General features: G+C 36.8%; 1 protein-coding gene across 1 annotated transcript; it reads left to right on the top strand.

The window, feature by feature from the left end:
• The first annotated feature begins 1,647 nt into the window (after nt 1-1,647).
• LOC127451146 (cytosolic Fe-S cluster assembly factor nubp1-like) lies at nt 1,648-26,400 on the top strand. The gene is made up of 6 exons (XM_051715604.1): nt 1,648-1,710; nt 3,352-3,456; nt 4,940-5,073; nt 25,064-25,132; nt 25,248-25,279; nt 25,816-26,400. The coding sequence occupies exons 1-6, from the start codon at nt 1,662-1,664 to the stop codon at nt 25,820-25,822; spliced, it is 396 nt and encodes a 131-aa protein (XP_051571564.1). The 5' UTR covers nt 1,648-1,661; the 3' UTR covers nt 25,823-26,400.
• The last annotated feature ends 21 nt before the right edge of the window (nt 26,401-26,421 follow it).

Raw genomic sequence — 26,421 nt, 5'->3', positions numbered from 1 at the left:
TCGAGCCTAGCCATAAAACATAACTTCATCATTCAACATCATGACATGTCAAAGATCACACCATCCAGGACAACCAGAAATATTGGGATTGTGTTTGACAATTAGTTGACAGCCCAATCATGCAGATTTTCACTGTACAACATTAGGAAGATCAGACCTTTCCTATCTGAGCATGTTACACAACTTTTTGTCCAAGATTTTGTCATATCTAAACTGGACTACTGCAATGCTCTTCTGGCAGGACTTTCTGCATGTACAGTTAAACCTCTGCAACCTCTTCAACAAGCCCAGGAGAGCACATGTCTTGCCTCTCTTCATCAAACTGCACTGGCTGCCATTGGTTGCTAGCATCAAGTTCAAGGCATTGAGGCACAAAATCACATTCAGGGACTTTCATTTCTGCTGTTCCTCGCTGGTGAAACAAAATTCAGAACTCCGCCCGAGCATCTGATTCTCTAACTATTTTCAAGAAGCATCTAAAGATGCATCTCTTTCATGAGTACTTGACCTAATCATATTAATGCACTTTCTTCATGTCTTCTTTCTTCATGAAAAAAATATCATACTCCATTCTTTCACCATTGTCTATCACCTTCCTCCCTACTTTACTTCTCTGAGCAATTTATAAACTTTGTATTGCAGCACTTCTCATGTTATTGCCTCCTTATGCCGAATAGCTTTTGCTGTATTCCTCATTTTTAAGTTGCTTTGGATAAAAGCACCTTCTAAAAGAATAAATGTAAATGTGTCACTTGCAAACATACAGACCAAAACAAACAAACAAAAAGACAGTTTCACTGGTAGCATTTCTGCAGTATCTGGATCGCCCTGAGCTAAATCTATAGATCAGTTTAAAATTGTTAAACTTGTTTTTGTTGCATTTTTAGAAAAAAGGAACAAAAGGTAGTCTACTGTACAAATAACCAAAAACAAATAAAGTGTATGCAAAGAGAAAGTATTCATTAAAGCCTTTTGGTTATGTTCTTACACTCTGAATTTTTTTAAATAAATGATGACCACCATTCAGTCTTCACATTCTGTTTAACCCCAAGAGACCCAAGCATGGACGTTGATTATGTATTTTATATTTATGTATTTTTTCCCTTGGTTTTTTAGGAAGCCACAGATTAATAAAAAATTTACACAAACAATGGCAGTCAATGGGAAAATACTGATACTTTAGCAAGCTGTGACATTCAATATGCAGTTTTCTCCTTGGACAGTTGTTTTGATACAGTTGAGTGTCAGCTACTGTTATGGGGTTTAATTTTTATTTTAGGTATTACTTTATCACTTTATACAAACGTTGCAATTCTGCTATGGGTCTGATGGTTGGCCTTTCAAGCTTGGAATGCATTACACTGGCCCAATATGATACAATTTCACATTTTACGTTTGACCCTTTACATCCACCCAGAAAGTAAAACATTTTCGTCAAAATGGATTGTTTGTTTGTTTGTTTTTTTATCAGTGGCTATTAAATATTTCACAGACTGAAACATGCACCAAAGCACATTTACCCCAACGCTCAGCTACTACTACCAGTTTCACTGTTTTCAAACGAAATAACGAATGTAACTGCGCGCAAAAGTACGGGAACTTTTACATTTGGTAGACTAATTTTCCGGGGAATGTTATGATCGTTGCACCGCTGCCAGGAAATGCGCCCGTGTTTGAAAATGGCAAATGTTCCTAGTGATGCACCAGAGCGTGAGTTTCATAATAAATGTTTATAGGGCTTTACATTAGGCGCTTTAAAAAGAAAACATTTACTGTTTACATTACGCTATTGCTAGCTATCCATATATCCGCGGTGTCTTGATCCCTCATTAGTTGTTTATTTATGTCATGGAAACTGAAAAAACTTTACATCTGTCATGTCAGACAGTCTGTCTCAGCAATTGCCTGTTTCAGCTGCTTTGACTTTTACTTTACTGTTTAGGCTACTTAAACATTCATAAATACACTTACACTTACAACATGGGATCAAACTTAATCTGGGAATTTGCTTCTGGTTTGTTTTTTGAAAGGTCAAATAAAATAAAATAAAATCACTTTATTGTCACACAGCCATATACACAAGTGCAATGGTGTGTGAAATTCTTGGGTGCAGTTCCGATCAACATAGCAGTCGTGACAGTGATGAGACATATACCAATTTACAATAACATCAAATTAACACCACACAATTTAAAGTCAGATATACACATAATTACACACAACAATATACAAATAATAACATACACTGTACAGTATACAATACACACAATATACACATTATTCAATAAAAATAAAAAAAATATATAAAAAAGTATATATAGTAGTATATATAGAATGTACAGTAGATTGTATTGTACTGTATTGACATTCAGGCTGTCGGTTGATAGTAAGTTGTTAAGAGAGAAAATAATATAATAATAATATAATTTATGACAGTCCAGTGTGAGATATAAGAGTAAGAGTAATAAAGTGCAGTGCTGATGTATTTTGATCGTGGGAGATCAAGAGTTCAAAAGTCTGATTGCTTGGGGGAAGAAGCTATCATGGAGTCGGCTGGTGCGGGTCCTGATGCTGCGATACCGCCTACCTGATGGTAGCAGTGAGAACAGCCCATGGCTCGGGTGGCTGGAGTCTCTGATGATCCTCCGAGCTTTTTTCACACACCGCCTGGTATATATTTCCTGGAGGGAGGGAAGCTCACCTCCGATGATGTGTCTGGCAGTTCGCACCACCCTTTGCAGTGCTTTGCGGTTGTGGGCGGTACTATTGCCGTACCAGGCGGAGATGCAGCCAGTCAGGATGCTCTCTACAGTGCAGGTGTAGAACCATGTGAGGATGTGGCGGTTCATTCCAAACTTCCTCAGCTGTCTCAGGAAGAAGAGGCACTGATGAGCCTTCTTCACAACGACTTCACTGTGGATGGACCATGTGAGTTCCTCAGTGATGTGGACACCCAGGAACTTGAAGCTGCTGACTCTCTCCACAGTGCTACATTGATGGTGATGGGACTGTGTTCTCTGTCTTTTCTTCTGAAGTCCACCACAAGCTCCTTTGTCTTACTGACATTGAGGGAGAGGTTGTGCTCCTGACACCAGTGTGTCAGAGTGTGCATTTCCCCTCTGTAGGCTGTTTCATCATTGTCAGTGATCAGACCTACCACCGTCGTGTCATCAGCAAACTTAATTGGACAGGTGTACCATTATGTCTGTTTACATGTATATTTTTGTTTATTAATCATTTCAGTTAAAGACAGACATGGGAGAGCAAAGCTTACAGAGTCATCAGTTCAGTTGCATTTTATATATTTCTGTTTATGTATTGATTAATTTTAGTTATTGTAAATCTCTTTAGACTGTCCAGGCACAGGCAGTGACCAGGCTGGCAAATCATCTGCCTGTCAGGGATGTCCAAACCAGAATATATGTTCATCCGGTGCTGCCAAAGCCCCTGATCCTGGTATATATTCATTTATATGTGTTTATACACTGGCGGCCAAAAGTTTGGAATAATGTACAGATTTTGCTCTTATGGAAAGAAATTGGTACTTTTATTCACCAAAGTGGCATTCAACTGATCACAATGTATAGTCAGGATATTAATAATGTGAAATATTACTATTACAATTTGAATTTTTTTTCTTAAACTACTTCAAAGAATTCTCATCAAAAAATCCTCCACGTGCAGCAATGACAGCTTTGCAGATCCTTGGCATTCTAGCTGTCAGCTTGTCCAGATACTCAGGTGACATTTCACCCCACGCTTCCTGTAGCATTTGTCATAGATGTGGCTGTCTTGTCGGGCACTTCTCACACACCTTAAGTCTAGATGATCCCACAAAAGCTCAATGGGGTTAAGATCCATAATACTCTTTTCCAATTATCTGTTGTCAAATGTCTGTGTTTCTTTGCCCACTCTAACCTTTTCTTTTTTTTTTTTTCTGTTTCAAAAGTGTCTTTTTCTTTGCAATTCTTCCCATAAGGCCTGCACTCCTGAGTCTTCTTTTTACTGTTGTACATGAAACTGGTGTTGAGTGGGTAGAATTCAATGAAGCTGTCAGCTGAGGACATGTGAGGTGTCTATTTCTCAAACTAGAGACTCTGATGTACTTATACGCTTGTTTAGTTGTACATCTGGCCTTCCACATATCTTTCTGTCCTTGTTAGAGCCAGTTGTCCTTTGTCTTTGAAGACTGTAGTGTACACCTTTGCATGAAATCTTCAGTTTTTTGGCAATTTCAAGCATTGTATAGCCTTCATTCCTCAAAACAATAATTGACTGACGAGTTTCTAGAGAAAGCTGTTTCTCTTTTTGCCATTTTTGACCTAATATTGACCTTAAGACATGCCAGTCTATTGCATACTGTGGTAACTCAAAAACAAGCACAAAGACAATATTAAGCTTCATTTAATGAACCAAATAGCTTTCAACTGTGTTTGGCAAGTGATTTTCTAGTACCAAATTAGCAATTTAGCATGATTACTCAAGGGTAAGGTGTTGGAGTGATGGCTGCTGGAAATGGGGCCTGTCTAGATTTGATCAAAAATGACTTTTTTCAAATAATGATGGTGCTGTTTTTTACATCAGTAATGTCCTGACTATACTTTGTGATCAGTTGAATGCCACTTTGGTGAATTAAAGTACCAATTTCCTTACGAAACAGCAAAATCAGTACATTATTCCAAACTTATGACCGCCAGTGTGTGTATATATATATATATATATATATATATATATATATATATATATATATATATATATACACACTGGCGGTCAAAAGTTTGGAATAATGCAAAACTCTTTCAAAAAAAATTTTGATTTCATGGGATCTTTAAACCCTACATATGTGTTTGCAGATAAAGAAGAACCACAACACTTTTTTAAAATTAATGTACCTTTTTGCCTAAATCTGAAGGCTGTAACCACCTTTTCCCCACTGCAGCTATAGAGGAAATCAGACAGAAGATGACCTCCGTGAAGCACAAGATTCTAGTTCTGTCTGGGAAAGGGGGTGTTGGAAAGAGTACTTTTAGTGCTCATTTATCACATGCATTAGCTAGTGATGACTCCAAAGAGGTAAGCCCTCTTCTCCTATACTTACTTTATAAAGGTCTTAAGAATCAGATGTCACAGCTTAGAAAAAAACAACCATTGTAGAATTTGTCAACACAGCCTTGATCATATTAATTGAATCACTTGATGGGTTATCATTTTAATTGTTCGATGAGTTCTTAAAGATGCAATAGTTTTATATTATTAACCGAAAGGTAATTGTTTATAGTAATGTTACATTTTCCCAAGGAAATCTTAATATCCTAGATTTATTATTGATTGTGGAATATACAGTTGTGGTTTACACTAGTGTGTCTTGTAAATTATTGTCTAGAATAATCCACACTATCCATGAGAAGGATAAGGTGATAAATAAATGTGATGATATTCAATATATTAATTCTTATTAAAGGGGTATTTCACACAAAAATGAAAATTCTCTCATCACCATCCCAGATGTGTATGACTTTCTTTCTTCAGCAAAACACAAATTAAGATTTTTAGAAGAATATCTCAGCTGTGTAGGTCCATACAATGCAAGTGAATGGGGCCAAACATTTAAAGCTCCAAAAATAACATAGGTCAGCATAAAAGTAGTCCATATGACTCCAGTCATTAAATCAATGTCTTCAGGAGCGATTTGATAGGTGTGGCTGAGAAAGAGATCAATATTTTAGTCAATTTTTAATATAAATTCTACTCCCTGCTCAGTCAATCTCCACTTAAATTTTGACTTTCACATTATTCTTGTGTTTTTGGTGATTCACATTCTTCGTGCATATGCCCCCTACTGGTTAGGGAGGAGAATTTCTAGCAAGTTAAATATTGATCTGTTTCTCACCCACACCTATCAAATCACTTCTGAAGACTGGATTTAACAACTGGAGTCTTATGGATTACTTTTATGCTGCCTTTACATTCTTTTTTGAGCATACAAATTGTGTCACCCATTCTCCTGCAGAGCTGAGATCTTCTAAAAATCTTAATTTGTGTTCTGCTGAAGAAAGAAAGTCATACACATCTGGTATGGCATGAGGGTGCAGTTTCTGAAATTTTGTTGTATTTCGATGCAATGACAATAAAGGCTTCTTAATCTAAATATAGTAAAAAATGTAGTTAAAAATAATCAATGCATGTTTTCCACACCGTTTTTCGCTAAATGAACACAATGAAGAATAATATTCAAACTAAAAATAAAGAAATAAATGTGCAAGGCACTTAATCAAAATTACTTTATTGGGCCACAAAGGTTAAAAAGCCAATGCGTATTGGCAGACTAGCTGCCTTTGTCAGGACAATGCCCTTTTATGTTTGTGGCTCAATAAAGTAATTTTGAATACCATAAGAGATTGAGTGCTTTGCACATTTTTCTTTTTTCATTTAATGTTGTTAGCAGCCCCACTCAGCAATGAGCACCACTCCTTTTTTGAGATCCTATTTTTAAGCCAAGGTAGCAGTCCTTACATTTAGCTTCCTATAATAATATTTAATACTTTTTATAATTATATGCACAATATAACAATGCATTTTAATAAACAACAATGTATACATATATATTTTCATAAAAAAAATGTAAAGCATGTAAAATGAAAAAAAAAAAAGCACATTAAAATCACTGCGGTAGTTACAACGTTGCTTTAAATTCCACCAACAAAATTACATTGAAAATATATTGTAAATATTCTATATACACTACCGTTCAAAAGTTTGGGGTCACTTGCCTGAAATGTTTCTCATGATCTTAAAAATCTTTTGATCTGAAGACGTATGCTTAAATGTTTGAAATTAGTTTTGTAGACAAAAATATAATTGTGCCAACATATTAATTTATTTAATTACAAAACTAAAATGTAAAACAAATTTTTTTTTTTTAAATGGATGACTTGGACCAAATAATTAAGAAAAGCAGCCACTAAGTGCCCAGCATATAGATGGGAACTCCTTCAATACTGTTTAAAAAGCATCCCAGGGTGATACCTCAAGAAGTTGGTTGAGAAAATGCCAATTGTACATTTCTGCAAATTCTAGGCAAAGGGTGGCCACTTTGAAGATGATAAAATATAACATAGTTTTGATTTATTTTGGATTTTTTTAGTCACAACATAATTTCCATATTTCCATTTCTATTATCCATAGTTGTGATGACTTAACTATTATTCTAAAATGTGAAAAAAAAAATAAAAATAAAGAATGAGTAAATTACCCTAAACTTTTGTACGGTAGTGTATATTGCCCAGCCCAACCCATGAGCACTCATTTCAGCCTGACATTATTAGTCTTGGGCATGGTTTAGGCTCTTGTCCTCATTTTTTAATACATTTATTCAGAAATGTCATCATAGCAGTGCTTTGACTGACACTTTACTTATTGGTTTGGTCTGAAAATTGTGTTTTTAAACAATTCATTATTACAACTAACAATGATATGTCAAAGTGTGATTCAGTAAGGCCTGATCTGTGAAATCTGGTTTTCTTTGTTTATATCGTCTCCTAGCTAAGTAGTTTGTTGACCTGTTTAGTTATCAGTAGTTGGTTGGTTCATCCATAGTTTCTGGGAAGCTTGTGTAAGAGGAAAGCATTTATGTGTTGGCACCAAATCTCACACAATGCCTGGCACTATCCAATAATATTAACAGGAATCTAATCAAATTAAAGTGGAGGTTTAAAGTGCTTAGTTGTTTAATATTAAGCACTGACTTTAGGATCCTATTGACTCTTCTTTTTTTGATGATGATGAATATGTAAGTTGATATTCCATGCTAAAACTTTGAAACCTAAAAGATTGAAATGATGCCAGATCAGCAAGATCCTTAAGTGTTTTTTATTAATGTACCTCCTAAAAAAACTGGTTTGAGACCAACTTCTAAGGCACTGTAACGTCATGTTTTATGTAGGGCTGTCGATTTAACAGAATTCAGTGTAATTAATTGGATAAAAAATAACACAATAAAAAAATGTACACAGTTAATTATGTCTCTGGACCGTAATAAGGAATATTCCTTCCATATAAGCAATTCAAGCATGGAGTATCACCTATTTTCTCCAGGGGGCAGTAAGCGAATCACGCTGTATAGGCAACGCGCAGCTTATACAGACAGAGAACAAACCACACTTACCGAGAGCAGACAACACAAGATGAGAACATGTTCTTGCGTAGATAGAGTGCAAATCTGAACGCAGGGATCTCAAGAGGTGTTTTAACAGCGACCTAAAAACTGTATTTGTATGACGCAACACAACCTGCGCCTGACGCAGATGTACATTGACGCATTCCTCAGACAAGCCATTATAATACATCTCGGACTGATTGACGAATTCAATTGCAAAATAGGTTGCTCTGAACTGTAGACCAATGATAGGCTTATGTTTAGTAATATGGAAATAAACAATATCAGTTCAGTTCAGTCCCTTAGTCTGGTAGACCAATGGGGCACCACACAAAACCGAACAACCAGCTTCCTCCATTCCTCTCGATTCTCTGTCTTTCTCAGGGAGTCGCTCAATGTCAAGCCTGTACACTCTCGGATGTTGTCTTCCCGCCTCTTTCTCTGCCTGCCTCTCTTTCTTTTCCCTTGTACGGTGCCTTGCAAGATTGTCTTGGAACGTCCTGATGATCTAGAGACATGTCCGTACCACTGCAGTTTGCGTTTTTTCACAGTGGTCAGGAGGTCCTCATGAGGTCCAATGGCGTGTCTGCTCCTTTGCCGTATCTCTTCATTGGTGACATGATCTTTGTATGAGAAGCCAAGGATCTTTCGGAAGCATCTCATCTCTGTGGCCTTAATCCTTTTCTCTAAGTCAGCTGTTATGGTCCAAGATTCACAGGCATAGAGGAATATGGAGATCACTAGTGAGTGCATCAGTCTGATCTTTGTGCTGAGTGCAATGTTCTTGTCACTCCAGATGGGCTTCAGTTTTGTCAGCGCTGCTGTTGTCTTCACTATCCTGGAGAGAACTTCAGGCTTCGATCCTTCATCTGTTACAATTGCCCCCAAATACTTAAAGCTGTGGACTATTTTCAGCTTCGTACCATTGACCCTGGTTTCAGAACTGAATCCCTTGGTTTTGTTGGTCATCAACTTGGTCTTATCTGCACTGATCTCCATGTCGTAGGCTGCTCCTGGAAAACTTTGAGTCTTGGCGATGTTAACGCTCAACTATAGGCGCCTCTTCACCATGATGTAGTCAATCTGAGTGTGCTGGTATCCGCTTGGGCTGTGCCATGTCCATCTTCTGGATACTTTGTGTTGGCCGAAGGTGTTTGCAAGCATAAGGTCATTGTAGCTTGCGAATTCCAGGAGCCTCAGGCCTCTCTCGTTTGTCTGTGCATTGCAGTATTGCCCACATATTCCTTTCCAGGTCTTACAAGCGTCCTCTCCTACCTTGGCATTCCAATCATCTTGCACAACCAGAATGTCTTTCCTCTGTGTTTTATCCATAACTTCTTGTAGTTGGTCATAGAAGTCTTCCACATCTGCATCATCATAATCTGATGTTGGGGAATATGCCTGTATGATGGTGATGTTAAAAGGGGTTGCCCGGAGTCAGATGGTGATGAGCCGGCTGGAGACCGGCTGACACTCCATAACAGTACTTACGCTGTCCTTGTGAACAAAGAGCACAACTCCATGTTCATGTTTGTCCTCTCTGCCGCTGAAGTACAGTTTGTGACCTTCCAAAGTAGTTGTTTCTCCTAGGATGTTCCAGCGGTATTTGTTCATTTCGTGTGAGTTCCTCTAGTTTACCTGCTGCTCTTAGTGTTCTAACATTCCAGGTGCCAATGGTGATGTTGTTCCTAGTACAAATCTTTCTGCTCTCTGCACCAGTAGCATACTTTCCACCTCTGCCCTGAAGCACGACGGAAGGTGTGGTCCTTGGTGACCTGGGCGACGACCGATCCAGTATGGATTTTGTACTGGTTTTCATATCATGTGGCGTGTCTAGGGCATCTGATGCCTGGCAGAGCCCAACCCTCTCCAGGCCTGACCACAGCCGAATTCCTCCAACTCGGTGGCTCGCCTTGGTCACGAACACGTAGCCGTTGAGCTGTTTTGCAGCCCTTCCGCCCTGGCCGTTGACTTCGTCTTGGAATTTCTTCCGCCCAGTGATGCCGTGTTACCATCACACTATTTACCCATAGCTGGAAGACTCGTGGGGGCGGGAGCGTCTACTGTCCCATGCAAGTCTCTATGACTTGCCCACTGCCCACCAATTTAAACAATATATTGCATTCTAAAGCCACTTTTTGTATTGTCTTTTTTAATGCTTAACTTGTGTGCCTAAATAATGAAATGCATTTTAATTATCTGTATTACTATTTTTTTTAAATATATACAGTACTGTGCAAAAGTTTTAAGCACTTGTGAAAAATGTTGCATAGTGAGGATGTCTTCAAAAATAATGAAATAAGTAGTTTTCATTTATCACTTAATGTCATACAAGTCCAGTAAACTTAAAAAAGCTAAATTCATATTCGGTGTGACCACCTTTGGCTTTAAAACAGCACCAATTCTCCTAGGTACACCTGGACACAGTTTTTCTTGGTTGCTGGCAGATAGGATGTTCCAAGCTTCTTGGAGAATTCGCCACAGTTCTTCTATCTATTTAGGCTGTCTCAATTGCTTCTGTCTCTATATGTAATCTCAGACAGACACTATGTTCAGTGGGGGGCTTTGTAGTGGCCATGACATCTGTTGAAGGGCTCCCTGTTCTTCTATTCTAATCTTTTCTGTTTTGCAAAAGTAATGTTTGGGAGTCTAACATTTATATTTCCTATTGACACACTAAAGCTGAAGACATAAATAACCATCTTAAGACAAATGCTTTTGTGAAACATCTTATCTGCCTAAGACTTTTGCACAGGTACTGTATATTTTATGTCTAATTATTTAAATATAACTATTTATAATTATTTAATCATTATATATTGAATTATTGTTATTTGAGGGGCTTTCTCAGCAAATATTTATGTATGCGATTAATTGCGATTAATTAGATTAGTTAACTGCCATACCATGTAATTTATTCAATTAAAAATTGTTAGCGATTGACAGACATAGTTTAATGATTTAAAATGAATTCTAGTGAGCTCTAAAGATTAAAAGACAATGTTTAGGACACATTTCTCCATTGAAAAAGTTAATAATACCTTAATGTCCCTATAATACCAAGGTAATTAAACAAACATTTGAACTTCACTGGCATTTTTATTCATTCAACCATCTGCCAAACTGCACTCACTGGATTATGCAATGTCATAGGCAGCGAAAGGCACATCTGCAGTATGCTGCCTTCAAAAATTGGCCAGTTCAAGGCATCTTAGTTGACCGGATTATTTGTGTTTGTTGAATATTTGTGTCACTATTTGGATACCAGTGCATTTTTACAAATACTTTTTGAGAAAATCTATAAAAAGATGTTTTTAAATCCTTATCATATACAAACGACTAGATTAGCAATAGAGATGTCATGGAAATCCATTGGAACCCTGTTTAGAAGGCATTTTTGCACATTGTCCGAAACAGAAATTGCTTTAGATGGGCTGTAAGTTTGACTCATGCAAATACATTTTTTATACAGAGTTTCATTTTTATTTAATATTCACATTGTAGCCTCTTGTTCCAGTGGATCAGTTCAGATCATTCTTGCCTTACAGCACTGTGAACATTTAATCACAATTCCAAACTCTTTCACTACATTTCCAAAATCATATCAGATATTTTTAGTGTGACGCCTTTGGCTACGACACTATCGTTTTAATCAAAATAGGAAACTCAAACAGCCAGAACCTTGAAATTGGTTAAATCAATGAGAGAACAGCTAACGGGGGCAAATCTTCTGTTTGTATCTCAGCATCGAAGCCAACCACTTCACAATAATGTTTCTTCATCTGAGATAGCTGGCTATTTTTAGTGCTTTGTAAAGTGTAGGGGTGTGTGGCAGAAAGGGCCGGATTTACCGGGTTTATTGAGAAGAGCACGGCTCTGACCGCGACACTTTCTGATCCAGCGCACTGAGGTGAGTTGTATTGATTTCATGTCAAAACACTGTGGCCACAATGGTGCTGTCAGTGTGTGGACTGTAGCCTTTGGCAGCTCACTGACTGAAATAATCTTCAAACCCTCAACAATTTAAATCTCTCAGCTTGGGGACTTCCACAATGTGAAACGCTCTATTGTTTCCTGACGTCTATAAAGCCGCAAGGAATCGAGTTCTGTGCTCTCAGTTTCCAGTGTGTGGCACCTCTTAAAAGGTCTTTAAAAGTATAGTTCATGCTTTTTTCTTCTCTCATATCTCTCACTCTATCCCTCATTTGATGGCTGTTGTGTGCAATTGTATTGGTATTTTTTTCTGCATTGATTTTTTTTTTCTCTTAGAGACTGTTATTATTTCTCAGTGGTTACATAAACATATAGCATACTTAGTAGAGGTTGACCGATAGTGGATTTTACAGATACCGATTACTAAGATGGTGGAAAAGGCTGATAACCAATTAATCGGCCGATATATAGAATGTTAAAAAGTTTTCTTAGTCTTTCCTTACTATGATGGGCACACACAAAGTTGCAATGAGACAAAATGAATAAAATCCCAGATGCAGTTTATTGTGCAACCAAAATCCCAATTATACCCAGGAAAAAATTTGGAGCATAACTGGCCCGTAATAAACTCACTTATTTTGGGAAACTTATTTTGAAGTGATGGAGACTTGGCTCTGTTACAATGCTCTATATTTAAGAATTTAACAAATTAAACTTGTTAAAGCCTATATATATATATATATATATATATATATATATATATATATATATATATATATATATATATATACACACACACCAGATTAAGGATTTTGTATATACGTATATATGTTGGAGACACAATGTATTTGCTGAAAGGGCACGTTTCCATATAGTTGCATTTTTCTTTTCATGCCTTCACTTCAATTTAGGACACTTGATTCATATAATCAAATTTATATGCTAATAACCAAATTTGCACTGAAGTGAGGATAAAAATATGGATGAAAACTGTCAGTCAGTGATTGTTTGTATTTCACCTCAATAGGCTGGTGTTATACTGTAGAACCAAGTTGTTCTAGCTGTGGACTCCTCCAGTGCTGGCCACAGAGGAATACAAAAAACAAAAAAACTAACGGAATAGATTTTTGCCGATAACCAATAGTTCCAAAAAAGCAACTACTGGCACCGATTAATCGGTAAAACCGACTGTCTGACTTTCTTGAGTTCTTTCTGAAGGAGGAAGCGGGAGCCGGGTAAACAATCCAACGTTAGTTTTATTTCTACACTTTTCAGCATCAATCAATAAACTGCTTTTCAGCACAACATAAGATGAATGAGCACACAGTCAGCATCGTGTGTTTCTCTCTCTCTCTCCTCCGGCAGTCTGGACACCCTTTTTATCCCCCTCCAGCTCTCACTGAAACACAGAACAGCAGTTAGAGATAATTTCCCACAGGTGTCAATCCTTACCATTATCCTTCTCCCGGCCTCGCTCTCCAAAGACGTCGCTCAGCCACGCCCACGTCACCACACCAATATATTGGTCCACCTCTAATACTAAGTAAAGGGCAGTGTTGGGAAAGCTACTTTAAAACTGTTGTTTGTCTATCTACAAGCTTATAATTTAAAGTAGTTCAACAACAGTCAAGCTGCCATATTGAAAAATTAGTTGGCTACACTATAAGCTACTAAAAAAAAACTGCTAGCTACATTGAAGCTATAAAAGAGGCCAAATCTTTTAGATATTTAATTTTCACAAATGTGATACTTCAAATGAATCTGTGAATTGTTTTATTTTAACCAATTCATTAAAATGAACTGTCTGAATGAACTGATTTACTAAAATGAATCAGATTTCCCAATGCTGTTTAAGAGAAAGAAGACATAATAGTGTGTTTGATTATTATTTCATCTTACTTAGCTGTAAAGTGTTGTGCACAATACAACATGACAAAAAAAAGCAATGCAGTGTTTTATCACACTGCACTGGAACTTGTAGGAAAAAATAGCTTGTTAATGGAAAAGCTACTGTATTTTAAAAACAGCAGAGCTACTGTCACACTACTGAAAAGTGTAGTAAAGCTAAAAGCGTCTGTACTTTTAGATTTGTTACTCCCCAACACTGGTAATTGGACACAATCAAGTATTTTTCTCTGGTTTGAATAAGACTCTAGTGCTCATCTCAATTGTGAGTGGGTCCCCGTGCGCACTGGCTCACACTGTTGACTAGGGGTGAAACGATTATGTCATCTCACGATTCGGTTCGGTTCACAATACTGAACTCACGGTTCAGTTCACGATTCTTAATACTAAGCCTGAATCAAGAAAAGTTAAGATTTAATGTTTTTTTATTATTATTACTTTGAAGACATATGAAAAAAGTCCCTTTCCTTTAAAATGTAGCTAAAAGTACTGTTCTTAAAAGTGCTGAATGATCCATCAGAGATGTACTGGGACTAAAAATCAGCCCAGAACAGGGCAATGGTGACATCAAATGGAGATATATGCTAATAATTCTGCTTACTGAAAATACAGAATTATTTTAGATACATATGCTGCTTACACACTGTCACTGATTAAAAAAAAAAAAAAGCCTTAAATAATATTGTCTCTGATTATATCTAAATATTATTTTCAAAAATACATACATTTAATGGAAGTGCATGCTTATAAAGTTAAATAATAATAATTTACTGATTAAATTAAATCAGAAATTACATTTTACATTAGGATTATATTCCCCCATAGCATTATTATACATAATATTCAGTATTATGTATATTAGATTAATATGGCACTCTCATTAAACCTCTGTAAACTTTAAGTTTCTCTAGCGCAGTCAGAGCAGATTCACTCTCGCACTTAAAACAGACATTTGATCCCTCGTGCTGAAAAGGCTCATCTCTCTTCCGCTCCTGTATTACATTCGCTTACATTTCAGTTTCAGCCGAACTCATCGTACAACACCTGTGGCTGCTAGTGTGCAATTGTATTTTAGAGCTCATTTTGTGCAATGAAGCAATTTCCATTTGCATGTATTGGATAGAACAGTTGCTAAAATATATATATATTTTTTTTAATGTAAAAAACTGACCCATCTCCACGTTGCACATCGTCATATTTTTAAACGGCTATGTATTGTGCCACGATAAACCATTACACCCCTTCTGTTGACAGTTGAAGCCTCAGTGGTGTGTGTGTGTTAGTGTTATAGATAACGCCAAACATCACACTCCATTCAAGCCTGTGTGCTGATAACTCCCTTTTGTCTGCTGTGTCGAAAGCTTGGACCCCTCTGATTCCTGAAGGGCTGTAAACAAGGAACATGAGCTCAAGGGGGAATATCCTGTTGTATGCGTTGCGTTTTGTTCATGCTTCCTGTTGATGAAAACTAAATGTGAAGTAGTAGAGCGTTGAGAGGCCCCTTCAGTGCAACCTTCAGCAGATAAGACAGTCGCTCTTATCTGCCTCATCCACTCCAACACACATGTATGAGAGAGGTAGTTTCATTCACATGTAGAAGTGGAATGGAAAGAGAAATCTCACATTTAATGTAAATTTTGTGGTTATTTCTTTTTATCTTCCATACCTTAAAATGTACTTGTCTGTCTTATGACAGCTTACATAAAACTTTGTAGTGAGAGAACAATACTGTTGAAGTCAGATGTTTACATATAGTACTGTGCAAAAGTTTTAGGCACTTGTGAGAAATGTTGCATAGTGAGAATGTCTTCAAAAATAAAGGCATAAATAGTTTTCATTGATCAAATAATGTCATGCAAAGTCCAGTAAACATAAAAAAGCTAAGTCAGTATTTGGTGTGACCACCTTTGCCTTAAAAACAACACCAATTCTCAAGGCACAACTGGACACAGTTTTTCTTTGGTGTTGGCAGATAGGATGTGCCAAGCTTCTTGGAGAATTCGCCACAGATCTTCTATCTATTTAGGTTGTCTCAATTGCTTCTGTTTCTTCATGTAATCCCAGACTGACTCGATGTTCAGTTGGGGGGCTCTGTGGGTGCCATGCCATTTTTTGCAGGTCTCCCTGTTCTTCTATTCTATTTTATTTGCAAAAGGAATGTTTGGGAGTCTAACATTTATATTTCCTATTAACACACTAAAGCTGAAGATATAAATAACCATCTTAAGACAAATGCTTTTGTGAAACATCTTATGTGCCTAAGACTTTTGCACAGTACTTTGTGTGTGTGTGTGTGTGTGTGTGTGTGTATGTATATATATATATATATATATATATATATATATATATATATATATTACACACACACACACACAGTTGAAGTCAGAAGTTTACATACACTTAGGTTGAAGTCATTAAAACTCATTTTTTAACCACTCCACAGATTTCATATTAGCAAACTAGTTTTGGCAAGTCGTTTAGGATATGTACTTTGTGAATGACACGAGTAATTTTTCCAATAATTGTTTCCGAAGAACACCATCCCAACCGTGACGCATGGGGGTGGCAGCATCATGTTGTGGGGGTACTTTGGTGCAGGAGGGACTGGTGCACTTCACAAAATAGATGGCATCATGAGGAAGGAAAATTTTTTGGATATATTGAAGCAACATCTCAAGATATCAGCCAGGAAGTTAAAGCTTGGTCGCAAATGGTTCTTCCAAATGGACAATAACCCCAAGCATATCTCCAAAGTTGTGGCAAAATGGCTTAAGGACAACAAAGTCAAGGTATTGGAGTGGCCATCACAAAGCCCTGACCTCAATCCGATAGAAAATTTGTGGGCAGAACTGAAGAAGTGTGTGCGAGCAAGGAGGCCTACAAACCTGACTCAGTTACACCAGTTCTGTCTGGAGGAATGGGCCAAAATTCCAGCAACATATTGTGAGAAGCTTGTGGAAGGCTACCCAAAATGTTTGACCAAAGTTAAACAATTAAAGGCAATGCTACCAAATATTAACAAAGTGTATGTAAACTTCTGACCCACTGGGAATGTGATGAATGAAATAAATAATTCTCTCTACTATTATTCTGACATTTCACATTCTTTAAATAAAGTAGTGATCCTAACTGACCTAAGATTAAATGTCAGGAATTGTGGAAATCTGAGTTTAAATGTGATTGGCTAAGGTGTATGTAAACTTCTGACTTCAACTGTGTGATATATATATATATATATATATATATATATATATATATATATATATATAGCAAATATTGACGCGGACTACCACCCCTGGAGTCGCGAGTTCGAATCCAGGGTGTGCCGAGTGACTCCAGCCAGGTCTCCTAAGCGACCAAATTGGCCCAGTTGCTAGGGAGGGTAGAGTCACATGGGATAATCTCCTCGTGGTCGCGATTAGTGGTTCTCGCTCTCAATGGGGCGCGCGGTAAGTTGTGTGTGGATCGTGGAGAATAGCACGAGCCTCCATATTGCTGGGAGTCTCATGCACAACGAGCCACGTGATAAGATGAGTGGATTGACTGTCTCAGAAGCGGATTGAGGTGAATAACCGCACCACCACGAGGACCTACTAAGTAGTGGGAATTGGGCATTCCAAATTGGTTAGAAAAGGGGATTAAATATATATATATTATATTATATTATATTGTTGCATGTTATGTTAGATCATGGTCTTAAAGGGATTATTCACCCATATATGAAAATCATTTACTCACTGTTCATGTCATTTTTTTTATTTTTATTTTTTTTGCTTACAAGGAAAGTGAATGGTCACTGAGACTAACATTCTGCCTAATATGTCCTTCTGTGTTCCACGAAAAAAAATTTTATATGTATTTGGAACAACATCCATGATTAAATGATGGAATAAATTTCATTTTGGATGAACTATCCCTTTAACAAAAAAATATGATTTTGTTAAAAAAAATTATTTCCACATAGAAGGCTCTATATCCGTGTGTGCGCAAGACTGCAGCGCTACGTGCTAGGACCGTGCGCCATGTCTTGTCCAATTTTCTGTTCAGCTCTTTTCCTGCATTTGCAGTTTTGAGATTCCACCAGCAGGTGGTAATAAAGTCCATGTCCAAACTCTGAAAATAAAGTGGAACATCAAAATATGTCCATGACGATCACTGTTGTAGCCGTTTTATGAAACAAATATTTATAAGATTTGTGTTGGAACTATCTCAAGGTCATGGTTTATTTTTCAATTATTATTATGTTTGAATTTACAATTGTATTTATGATCTAATTTGTATTTATATTTTTCCACCTGTTGTCGTAGAGTGGCAAAAGTGGCCGATGGATGAATAAAATGTTGAAAATAAAATGAGTAAAATGTTTGGATTTTGTATGATTTTGTTTTTTGGACCACTTTGTTATTTTGATTATATTTTTATTTTCTTTGAAGTGTAATTTGAATTTAGAAATATTTATGGTTTAATTGTTTCGTGTTTCAATAAATAAATTAAATTTTTTTAAACCAAAATCGACTGGTAGAAGTGAAGTACGTGATGATACAATCACTGTTAATAATAGCCATGTTTTTTGTGTCAATAGATGAAAATGATAAATAATACATACATTCTTAATAATTTAATGGAGCGTAAATCCAAATCCTGATGAGAACCACATTTTCCATGCGTATATAAAGGGGTGTGTCACTGTCATAGAAATTTGCCTGACATTCAACAAGGATGCAGTTAATGTACAAAAAAAGGTAAGTCCATATTTCTATTCTTCTAATTCATTGCATACAGTCCATTTACACTACCAATGTCTTATGAATGTCTTGTTTATATTGCTGTTGCTTGACAAGGAATGGACTATATAATAGGATGCAAACGGTGCCGGAGAAGAACCTCTAAATTAAATTGCAATTGACCCAGCCCATTAGCGCTTTGCATGTGCAATTTCAACAAAGCAACTTGCTCCTTGACTTAGCGCATGCTTTCATGAAAATAATAAAACTTCATGGCCATGCCCATTGACTTTGCATGTATGACTTATGGCATAGCGCTGCACTTAGCACTAGCTTAAAATAGGGCCCAGAGACTGTTGCATAGTTTTGATAAACGGGGAAATACTACACCCAGCTGAAACTGGGAAGAGACTTGTATTTGACACAGGTGTGTCTTGTTCTTGTGCCATTTTAAGTGCTGTTTGTAAATGTTGCAAACACCCTTGTTTTGGTTCTTGAGTTGCAGAGTAAAATCTTTTTGTTTTTTTCTTCACAGGCTGTTTTCAATTTTGTGAGGCATTTCTCTTTCTGTGCCTTATAACTCTTTAATTTATTTCTGCTTGTCTGTAGAGATACAATGGCATACATTTCCATAATTTGCAAGATGAGCCTCTTGACTTGTTTTGGAAAAAGATAGAAAAAAGAAAGAATTTGCCTCGGATGAACTCTGTCCTCCCTCTTCTCCTTTCATAGAGGATAAAAACCCTTTATGAGAGAGCTGTGCCTATCTTAAACATTTTATTCTGCTTTGCATATCTCCCAAGCCACTTTCTTAGGAAATACTGTTGGTTTAACTGACAGAATTCAGTTTTCAATTGCAGTAGCAGAATTCTGATGAATATAGCAGCCAGTTGTTTTGATGGTTGAAAATAACTGCCTGTAGCTGGATAGTTTTAAAGTCTCAGTCCTTTAACAACAGTGTTGTTTTGGATATGTGAGAATTTCATTATTAGCATATGAAAACGTTATTGGAGGTATTTGATCAGTCATTAGAGATGTATTTATGGTGGTGTGACCAACCACTGAGAGCTGAATAGCTGAAGGCCACCTGAAGTATTATCTTAGTATCCTTTGTTTAACATATGCTTTTTTATATCCAAAGCAGCTTACAGTACATTATTGCAACCTGGGTTAAGTGTCTTGCTCGAGCACAATAGTTCTGTAATCTCCTGTTGAGGGGTTTGAATCCACAACTTTTGGCTTACTAGCCCAGATCTTTAACCACCAAGTCACACCACCCAACAGTTTGTTGGATACTGTAACTGTACTTCTGAATGGAAAGGCTTAGAGCTGCCCCCGACCAAAGATTTAGTAGGCGTTAGTTTAAGCCATTAGTCGACTAGTTGTCGATCAGAAAAATGCATCAGAAAATGGTTTGAGTTCCAAGGCTGAGAAAGAATGTAGGTAACATTGTTAACACCGTTCTACATTACAGAGAAATACTAAACCGTAATAATGAGCCTTTAAAATATACATTTTACAAGCGCACGCATGAAGAGAGCCGCAGCGACACCGCAAATGCGGTAATGATTCTGAATGTGTCGGAAAAACCAGCAAGGAGACTGTCTGAACATTTTGTTAATTTATAGAGAAAAATGCATATGATCTCGGGGATCGGCGATAGCTGATGCCTTTGATGATGTCAGACGATATTTGGCTTGTTTATGTTTTGTATTAAATTATTATTATTATTATTATTATTATTAGGCTATTATTATTATCAAATTAATATTAAAAAATAATTTGCCCGTAGACACACAGACATGTGCTTGAAGAAACACACTTTATTGTTTTATTAAGAACAGATGACAGAAAAGCCGTCTATGCGCATGTATGACGCGCTGATACGGAGGTGTGCAGTCTCGTGGAACACGTGCATGTAAAAGGTTCTCACTCTTTGTTTCTGTCTTCTGCATTTTTTATTTATTTATTTATTTTTTTTTTTGTTTTTGTTTTTTGTTGCAAGAACAGTATCGTCTATGAGTGCGGCAAATTACCTCAGACATCTCAGCTTCAGTTCACTTTATTTCCACAGAGCAGTTAATTGTGACCACAACCCTGCAGCCTATATGTCTGTGATTAAAACATTAAATAATACAAAAACACCTCCAACCATGATTTATATTTCAGTGATAATTATCATTTATGTCTTCAAGTAATTTTCCGGCTGCATGTTTAGACGGATATATGTCTGACGGTAAATGGAAGGTTATATATATATATATATATATATATATATATATATATATATATATATATATATATATATATATAATTATTATTATTATTATTATTTCACTTCATTATTTTAATTGCTTTTTCGTTTCATTTGGAGTGCAATTTGAATTTAGATATGTATTTGATTTAAGTTTTTCGTTTTTCCTTCACAACTGTTGTAAACCATCTTACAAAAAGTTGAATAAAAAAAATTTCCAGTTTCATTTGAAATTTTTGTTAAAAGAAATAAAAAAAAATGAAGTTCAAACTTTGAAATCAAGGTGTCTTGCTTTATTGTGTAGGCTTAACCCTAACCCTGCTTAACGAAAATTACCCCATAGTACCACCTTGCGTCCAACCAGCAGTAATACTTCTGGTCGTTTTCCTGTGGATTTTTTTTCTGCGACCAACCGACCAATCAAAACTTGGTCGACCAAGACTCTTCTCATCAACTAATGTATGATCGACTATTAGGGGGCAGCCCTAGAAAGAACTGTCATATAAATCAAATCCTCAACACTCATTATCTCAACTTCAAAACCTAGTGAGCTGGCTTGAAAGGCAGCATCTTAACCAAACTGGAACCTCATACGGCACTGATTTGGAACACTCTTCATAGGCAGCAACTATGCACGCCAAACAAATAGTGTTCTTCACATGACTCAAATCACAATTGATTTCAATAGAGATTGATGTTAGCATTTTACAAATCTTTATAAGCTAAATATAGTACATTTTGAATTTATATTTTATTGTTGAAATATATTTCAAATCAGTTCTCTCAATGACTCATGTTTTTTTTGTTTTTTTTTTTGGGCCTGGTACAGTGCATTCTGGAATTGCCTTTTGATGCTGCCTTAGAATTTGGCCAGAATGAGGTATCTAAAAAGGCAGAGCAATTTTGCTGCCAAAAAACAACTTTTTAAACAACCTTACTGTTTTATTTGCTCTTTAAGACCTTTATGGAACATATAGACAATTGTATAGAAACCAAGCCTGTAGTATATCTGATCTCAAACATAGCAGGCTCATTTTTTGCTGCTTTAAAGTCCCTCAAGAGGTCCATGGGATTCTTTGCATTTTTCGAAGATTAAAACGTGCCTTTCCACTCCTCAGTCAGCTCATATTTAGTGAGCACGAAGGGTTTTCAGACATTGATTTAGGAATGTGAAATAAGGCACGCACGTATGTTTGTGTTTTTAAACCAGGAAAAAGGGAAGTACTGGAAAGAGGAATGGGTGCCAGAGGAAAAGTATTCAGACTCTGAATGGAAGTGGTGTAACTTCCCCTGTAGCGCTGGGGGAGAATCCCTGACTTCTGTTGCCACAGTCTTACCCTCCCCGCAACTATGCTCACCAAGAGGCCATTTCCGGAGAGAGTGAAAGGGAGAATTAAAGACAGGGTGAGGGAACCTGCTTTGTTCCTTTGAGAATTAATTTTGTGGAGTTTTTTTTTTTTTAGTTTTTGTTTTTTTTGGGCTTCTTTTACTCCCCCAGTTTGCTTTCAGTAAATTTCCTTCAGGAAGCAGAGGAACAGGGAGAAATAAACAGCTTCTGAGTGTGACCGCACCGAGGCTATCTTTAAAGAATACAGTGCTTAGTTCAGTCGTTGCAAAGAATGCTTCATTCAAGCAAGGGGCAAATAGGTCATCAGACTATTTTAGATGTTTAGACCAAATATTTTAGAGCAAGTTATCACATCATTGTTGATATTTCTATGCTGCTTTAAAGTTCATTTAGGTAAAAGTCATGTCTTTGTTGCATGAAAAGTAAAGGCTTCAATGGAGGAAAAGAAAAGCAAATCATCAGTACATCTGGAATTTCTATCTGTTCCCATAGTTTGCTACCGATTAGTCTCTCACACACACACACTCATCGTACAAGATTTGCTGTAATCATTTAAACACATGCTGCAATATAATATAGTGGGCATGCTTCAGCCCACGGGGGCCTGTTGTCAGAGAAGAGGAAAGAGTTTTGATGATCTCCTTTACAAATGCCAGGAATATCAGCCCTCTGATAGGTGTTCCCTATCCCATTGTTTTCCTGTCCTGAGATCACATCTGCAGCTGTGGGTTTGAGGCCCTGCTGAAGTGTGTATATTGAATACTGCGATAGATAGATAGAGAGAGAGAGCACCTTAAAACAGAAAACCAAGAGAGAGAGCTCTCTTAAGATGAATTGCACACCCAAGGATACTTTCCATCTTGCATTCAAACACACAAAAGTAACCCCTGTAGTGACGTCATCTAGTGTCAGCAATTTTTCTTCTGACGTTGTTTGCACACACGATTCAGCAGCAACAACACAATCATCAACACAGATCGAGGATGACAAGATCGGATCTACACTTCTGAGGGCTATTTTACACAAACTGTGTCTTCAGGTTACAGTCTTTACACTGGGCTTGTGAGCCAGGCAGTGCTGCGTCTCTGAAGCAGCAGTGAGATGAGAGATGAGGCGCTCAACTACTTTAATCATGCAGCACATGCTGAACTCAGCTGAAAACATGTTGAAAATGCACTATAAACCTGCTCATCAACACAATCTTTTAAATAAAGGTTTTAATGACTCAACATAAATTATTGTACTGAAATACTCACCCATTGACTTAACGACGTCTTGATGCAAGTTAACCATGCAGTAACAGGAATGCAACACTTTCCTCATGTAAACTAGATTTCATGATGGTTAAGTTTATAATAGATTTCAGTCACCAACTCTCGAACATCTTATTATTTATGTCCGCTATCCAAGGAAAAATTCAATGTTGTAATCCAGAAATCACTTTATTTTTTTGTATAGTTACACAGTACAGGTGCGATGAAAACTCAAACCGTATCTCCCATTGAAGTCACGCAGCAGCTCTGCTCATCCCTCGCACATACATAATATGTGAAACAGGTGATACTCTTTAGATACTTTGTTGGTTTTATGTTATTTCTTTAAAGGGAATTGGAAAATTAGCGCAATTATCTGTGTAGCAAGCTAGCAGCTACAAGTTTGTTTACTCATGGCGCCTGCAACTCTTTGCATTTCTAATTGCTTTGTGCATCATACGTGTTTGACCAATCACAGGTTGCAGCACCTCCCACAGTCCCTCTGCTCTCAAAAAGTACCTACCCCTGAGTAGGAGCTAAAAAGTCCCTCTAAAGTCTCTAAACGGCTAAGAGGAACTATAAAAGTAGTAGTTTACTTCCTGCAGTGGGAAAGGGCCTATAGATAAATAAGAGAATGGACATCACTGAACCCGATGGCCAGGAATGTAAAAGTTTAGCCAAATGAATGACAGGATGACATTAAGCTCCCTACACACCATTTTTAGAAATAATTAATTATTTGTAGTTTATATTGTTCCTTTTCTTAATTATTAGAATTTGATCAAGCCTGTTGGCAAACTCATATTATTAGGAAAGCGTTTTCAGTATGATTCTTTTTAATTAGGTTTATATTTGAGTTTGAAATTCAAATGAATTTAATTATCTTGTCTGTTCTCTAGTTTTGGCAGTAGTTCTTGAAGTGCACTGTTTGTGTTATGAGTCACACTGGCACACTCAGACATAAACACATTGTGCACCTGTTCTTATCTCAGAGCTCTGCTTGACATCTGGCCCAGAGTTCAAATATAACCATGACTAAGGGCTGGTATAATATATTCACTGTACTTTACACTAAGATGTAAGAGACCAAAGCACTGAAGCTTTCATTCATACCACACAGGCAATGGTAAAGGTTATGTTTTCTTTACACAGCAGGATAGAAGTGACATTCACAAGCAAGTTTAAATAGCCGAAGAGTGTATTGAAGGGGGATTTGCTTTGTGTAGTTAGATGTAGGACTTAAATGTTGGTGCAGCTATCTTGTATAAGAACTGAGTTAGAGCAGGTCAAACAGCTGCTGTCTCACCAGGCTGTAATCTGTGCTACACTGACATCTTGTGGTAACTTCAGTGTACTGCATAGGACCACAGTGAGTCAATGACATTATATTAAGGAGGATAAAGGCACACTTTGTAAATGTTCACATGTCTTTACTAAACAATCATATGGCAATTTACATACTCTTAGCAGATTCTTTTTTCCCTGTTCTAGGTAGCACTGCTAGATGTGGACATCTGTGGTCCATCAATACTGAAAATAATGGGGTTGGAGGGAGAGCTGGTATGTCACCACAGACTTCAAACACACGTACAGCAAATGCTGCATGTTCGTGTCAGAATCTGTGCTAAGAAAGTTTTGGACAGGTGATCTCAGTCCTATCCTTTTATCTCTGCAGGTTCATCAGAGTGGCTCTGGTTGGTCCCAGTGGTGAGATCCTGTAATCTGTCTGTCGTCTTTAGCTTTTGACTTCTTTTAACTTAGACACAGTATCAGTACAGTTTGTAAAATATCATTTGATTTGGCGTGATAGTGGTGTGGTTATATTCTGATGATTCATTGATCTGTTTAAAGGATGTGTTTTTGTTTAAATGGGTAGTTGACATGTCCTGAGATGTGAAATAATATACTCAATCTAAAACTATTTTAAACAGTATTTTGCTCAATCTTATATGTTTATTATTATTATGTCTTCTATGACCTCATATTACTTAAGAGACTACATGGAATACTTTTACAATTTGTCACAACTTAGAAACATTGGAAAATGAACTAGTTAAGGCAAAAAGTTTATTAAAAATGTTTTAATTTGTCAAAATGTAAGGATCTCAGCACCTGAAATATACACTTTCCCTCACACATTGATATACATATAAGCATAAAATCTCTATGGTGATAAAAACAATACTCCAGCGACATGTTATGATTCAACATTCCAAATATTCATATGTATTCTCTCTGTCTAGTATGTAGAGGACAACTTGGCCGTCATGTCCATTGGCTTCCTGCTCAGTAATCCAGATGATGCGGTTATATGGAGAGGCCCAAAAAAGAATGGTTTGTACATCATATCAAGCCTGTATTCTGTTGTACATATTAGATAAAAGCAAGGAATAATATATTCATGTTTTTTTATTTAGTAGTTCATTCAGAAATGTTGAAGTATCTCGCATATTCATGCTAAATTATTTCTTGCAGTAATCCTTCCTTATAGTCACGCAGCTTTACTTATTGAGTTATGAGCTGTATGGGATACCAAACCCTCCAAAATTGTTACAGAACTGCATACCTGACTGACCCGTATATAGTGCTCAACCTACTTTTATGCCGCAGACCAGTTTTTATGCCGTATCATAGACAGAGTTTGCTATAACTGAAAATTCTCCATCTTTTACTGATTTTTATTTAAAATATTGAAGGATAATTCCAAATGATGTACATCATTTTGACAGATAAAAAAGAAACAAGAAAACCCTTTTAACGTAGTTCATGAGTTTTGACTTCACTGCCTCAATCACTCTCCCACTGTGTGTGTGTGTGTGTGCTCTGTTTATTGCCTGGTATTAAAGATA

Source organism: Myxocyprinus asiaticus, chromosome 14 (assembly GCF_019703515.2).
Source record: "Myxocyprinus asiaticus isolate MX2 ecotype Aquarium Trade chromosome 14, UBuf_Myxa_2, whole genome shotgun sequence".
Classification (NCBI taxonomy): Eukaryota; Metazoa; Chordata; class Actinopteri; order Cypriniformes; family Catostomidae; genus Myxocyprinus; species Myxocyprinus asiaticus.
Note: the sequence above shows the minus strand (reverse complement) of the source record. Positions and strands in the feature narration are given on the sequence as shown.

Coding starts and splice junctions, on each gene's coding strand:
- LOC127451146 (XM_051715604.1), top strand. CDS start 1,662: ATGCGCCCGTGTTTGAAAATGGCAAATGTTCCTAGTGATGCACCAGAG. Junction 1,711..3,351: donor TCCTAGTGATGCACCAGAGC/GTGAGTTTCATA, acceptor AAATCTCTTTAG/ACTGTCCAGGCACAGGCAGT. Junction 3,457..4,939: donor TGCCAAAGCCCCTGATCCTG/GTATATATTCAT, acceptor TCCCCACTGCAG/CTATAGAGGAAATCAGACAG.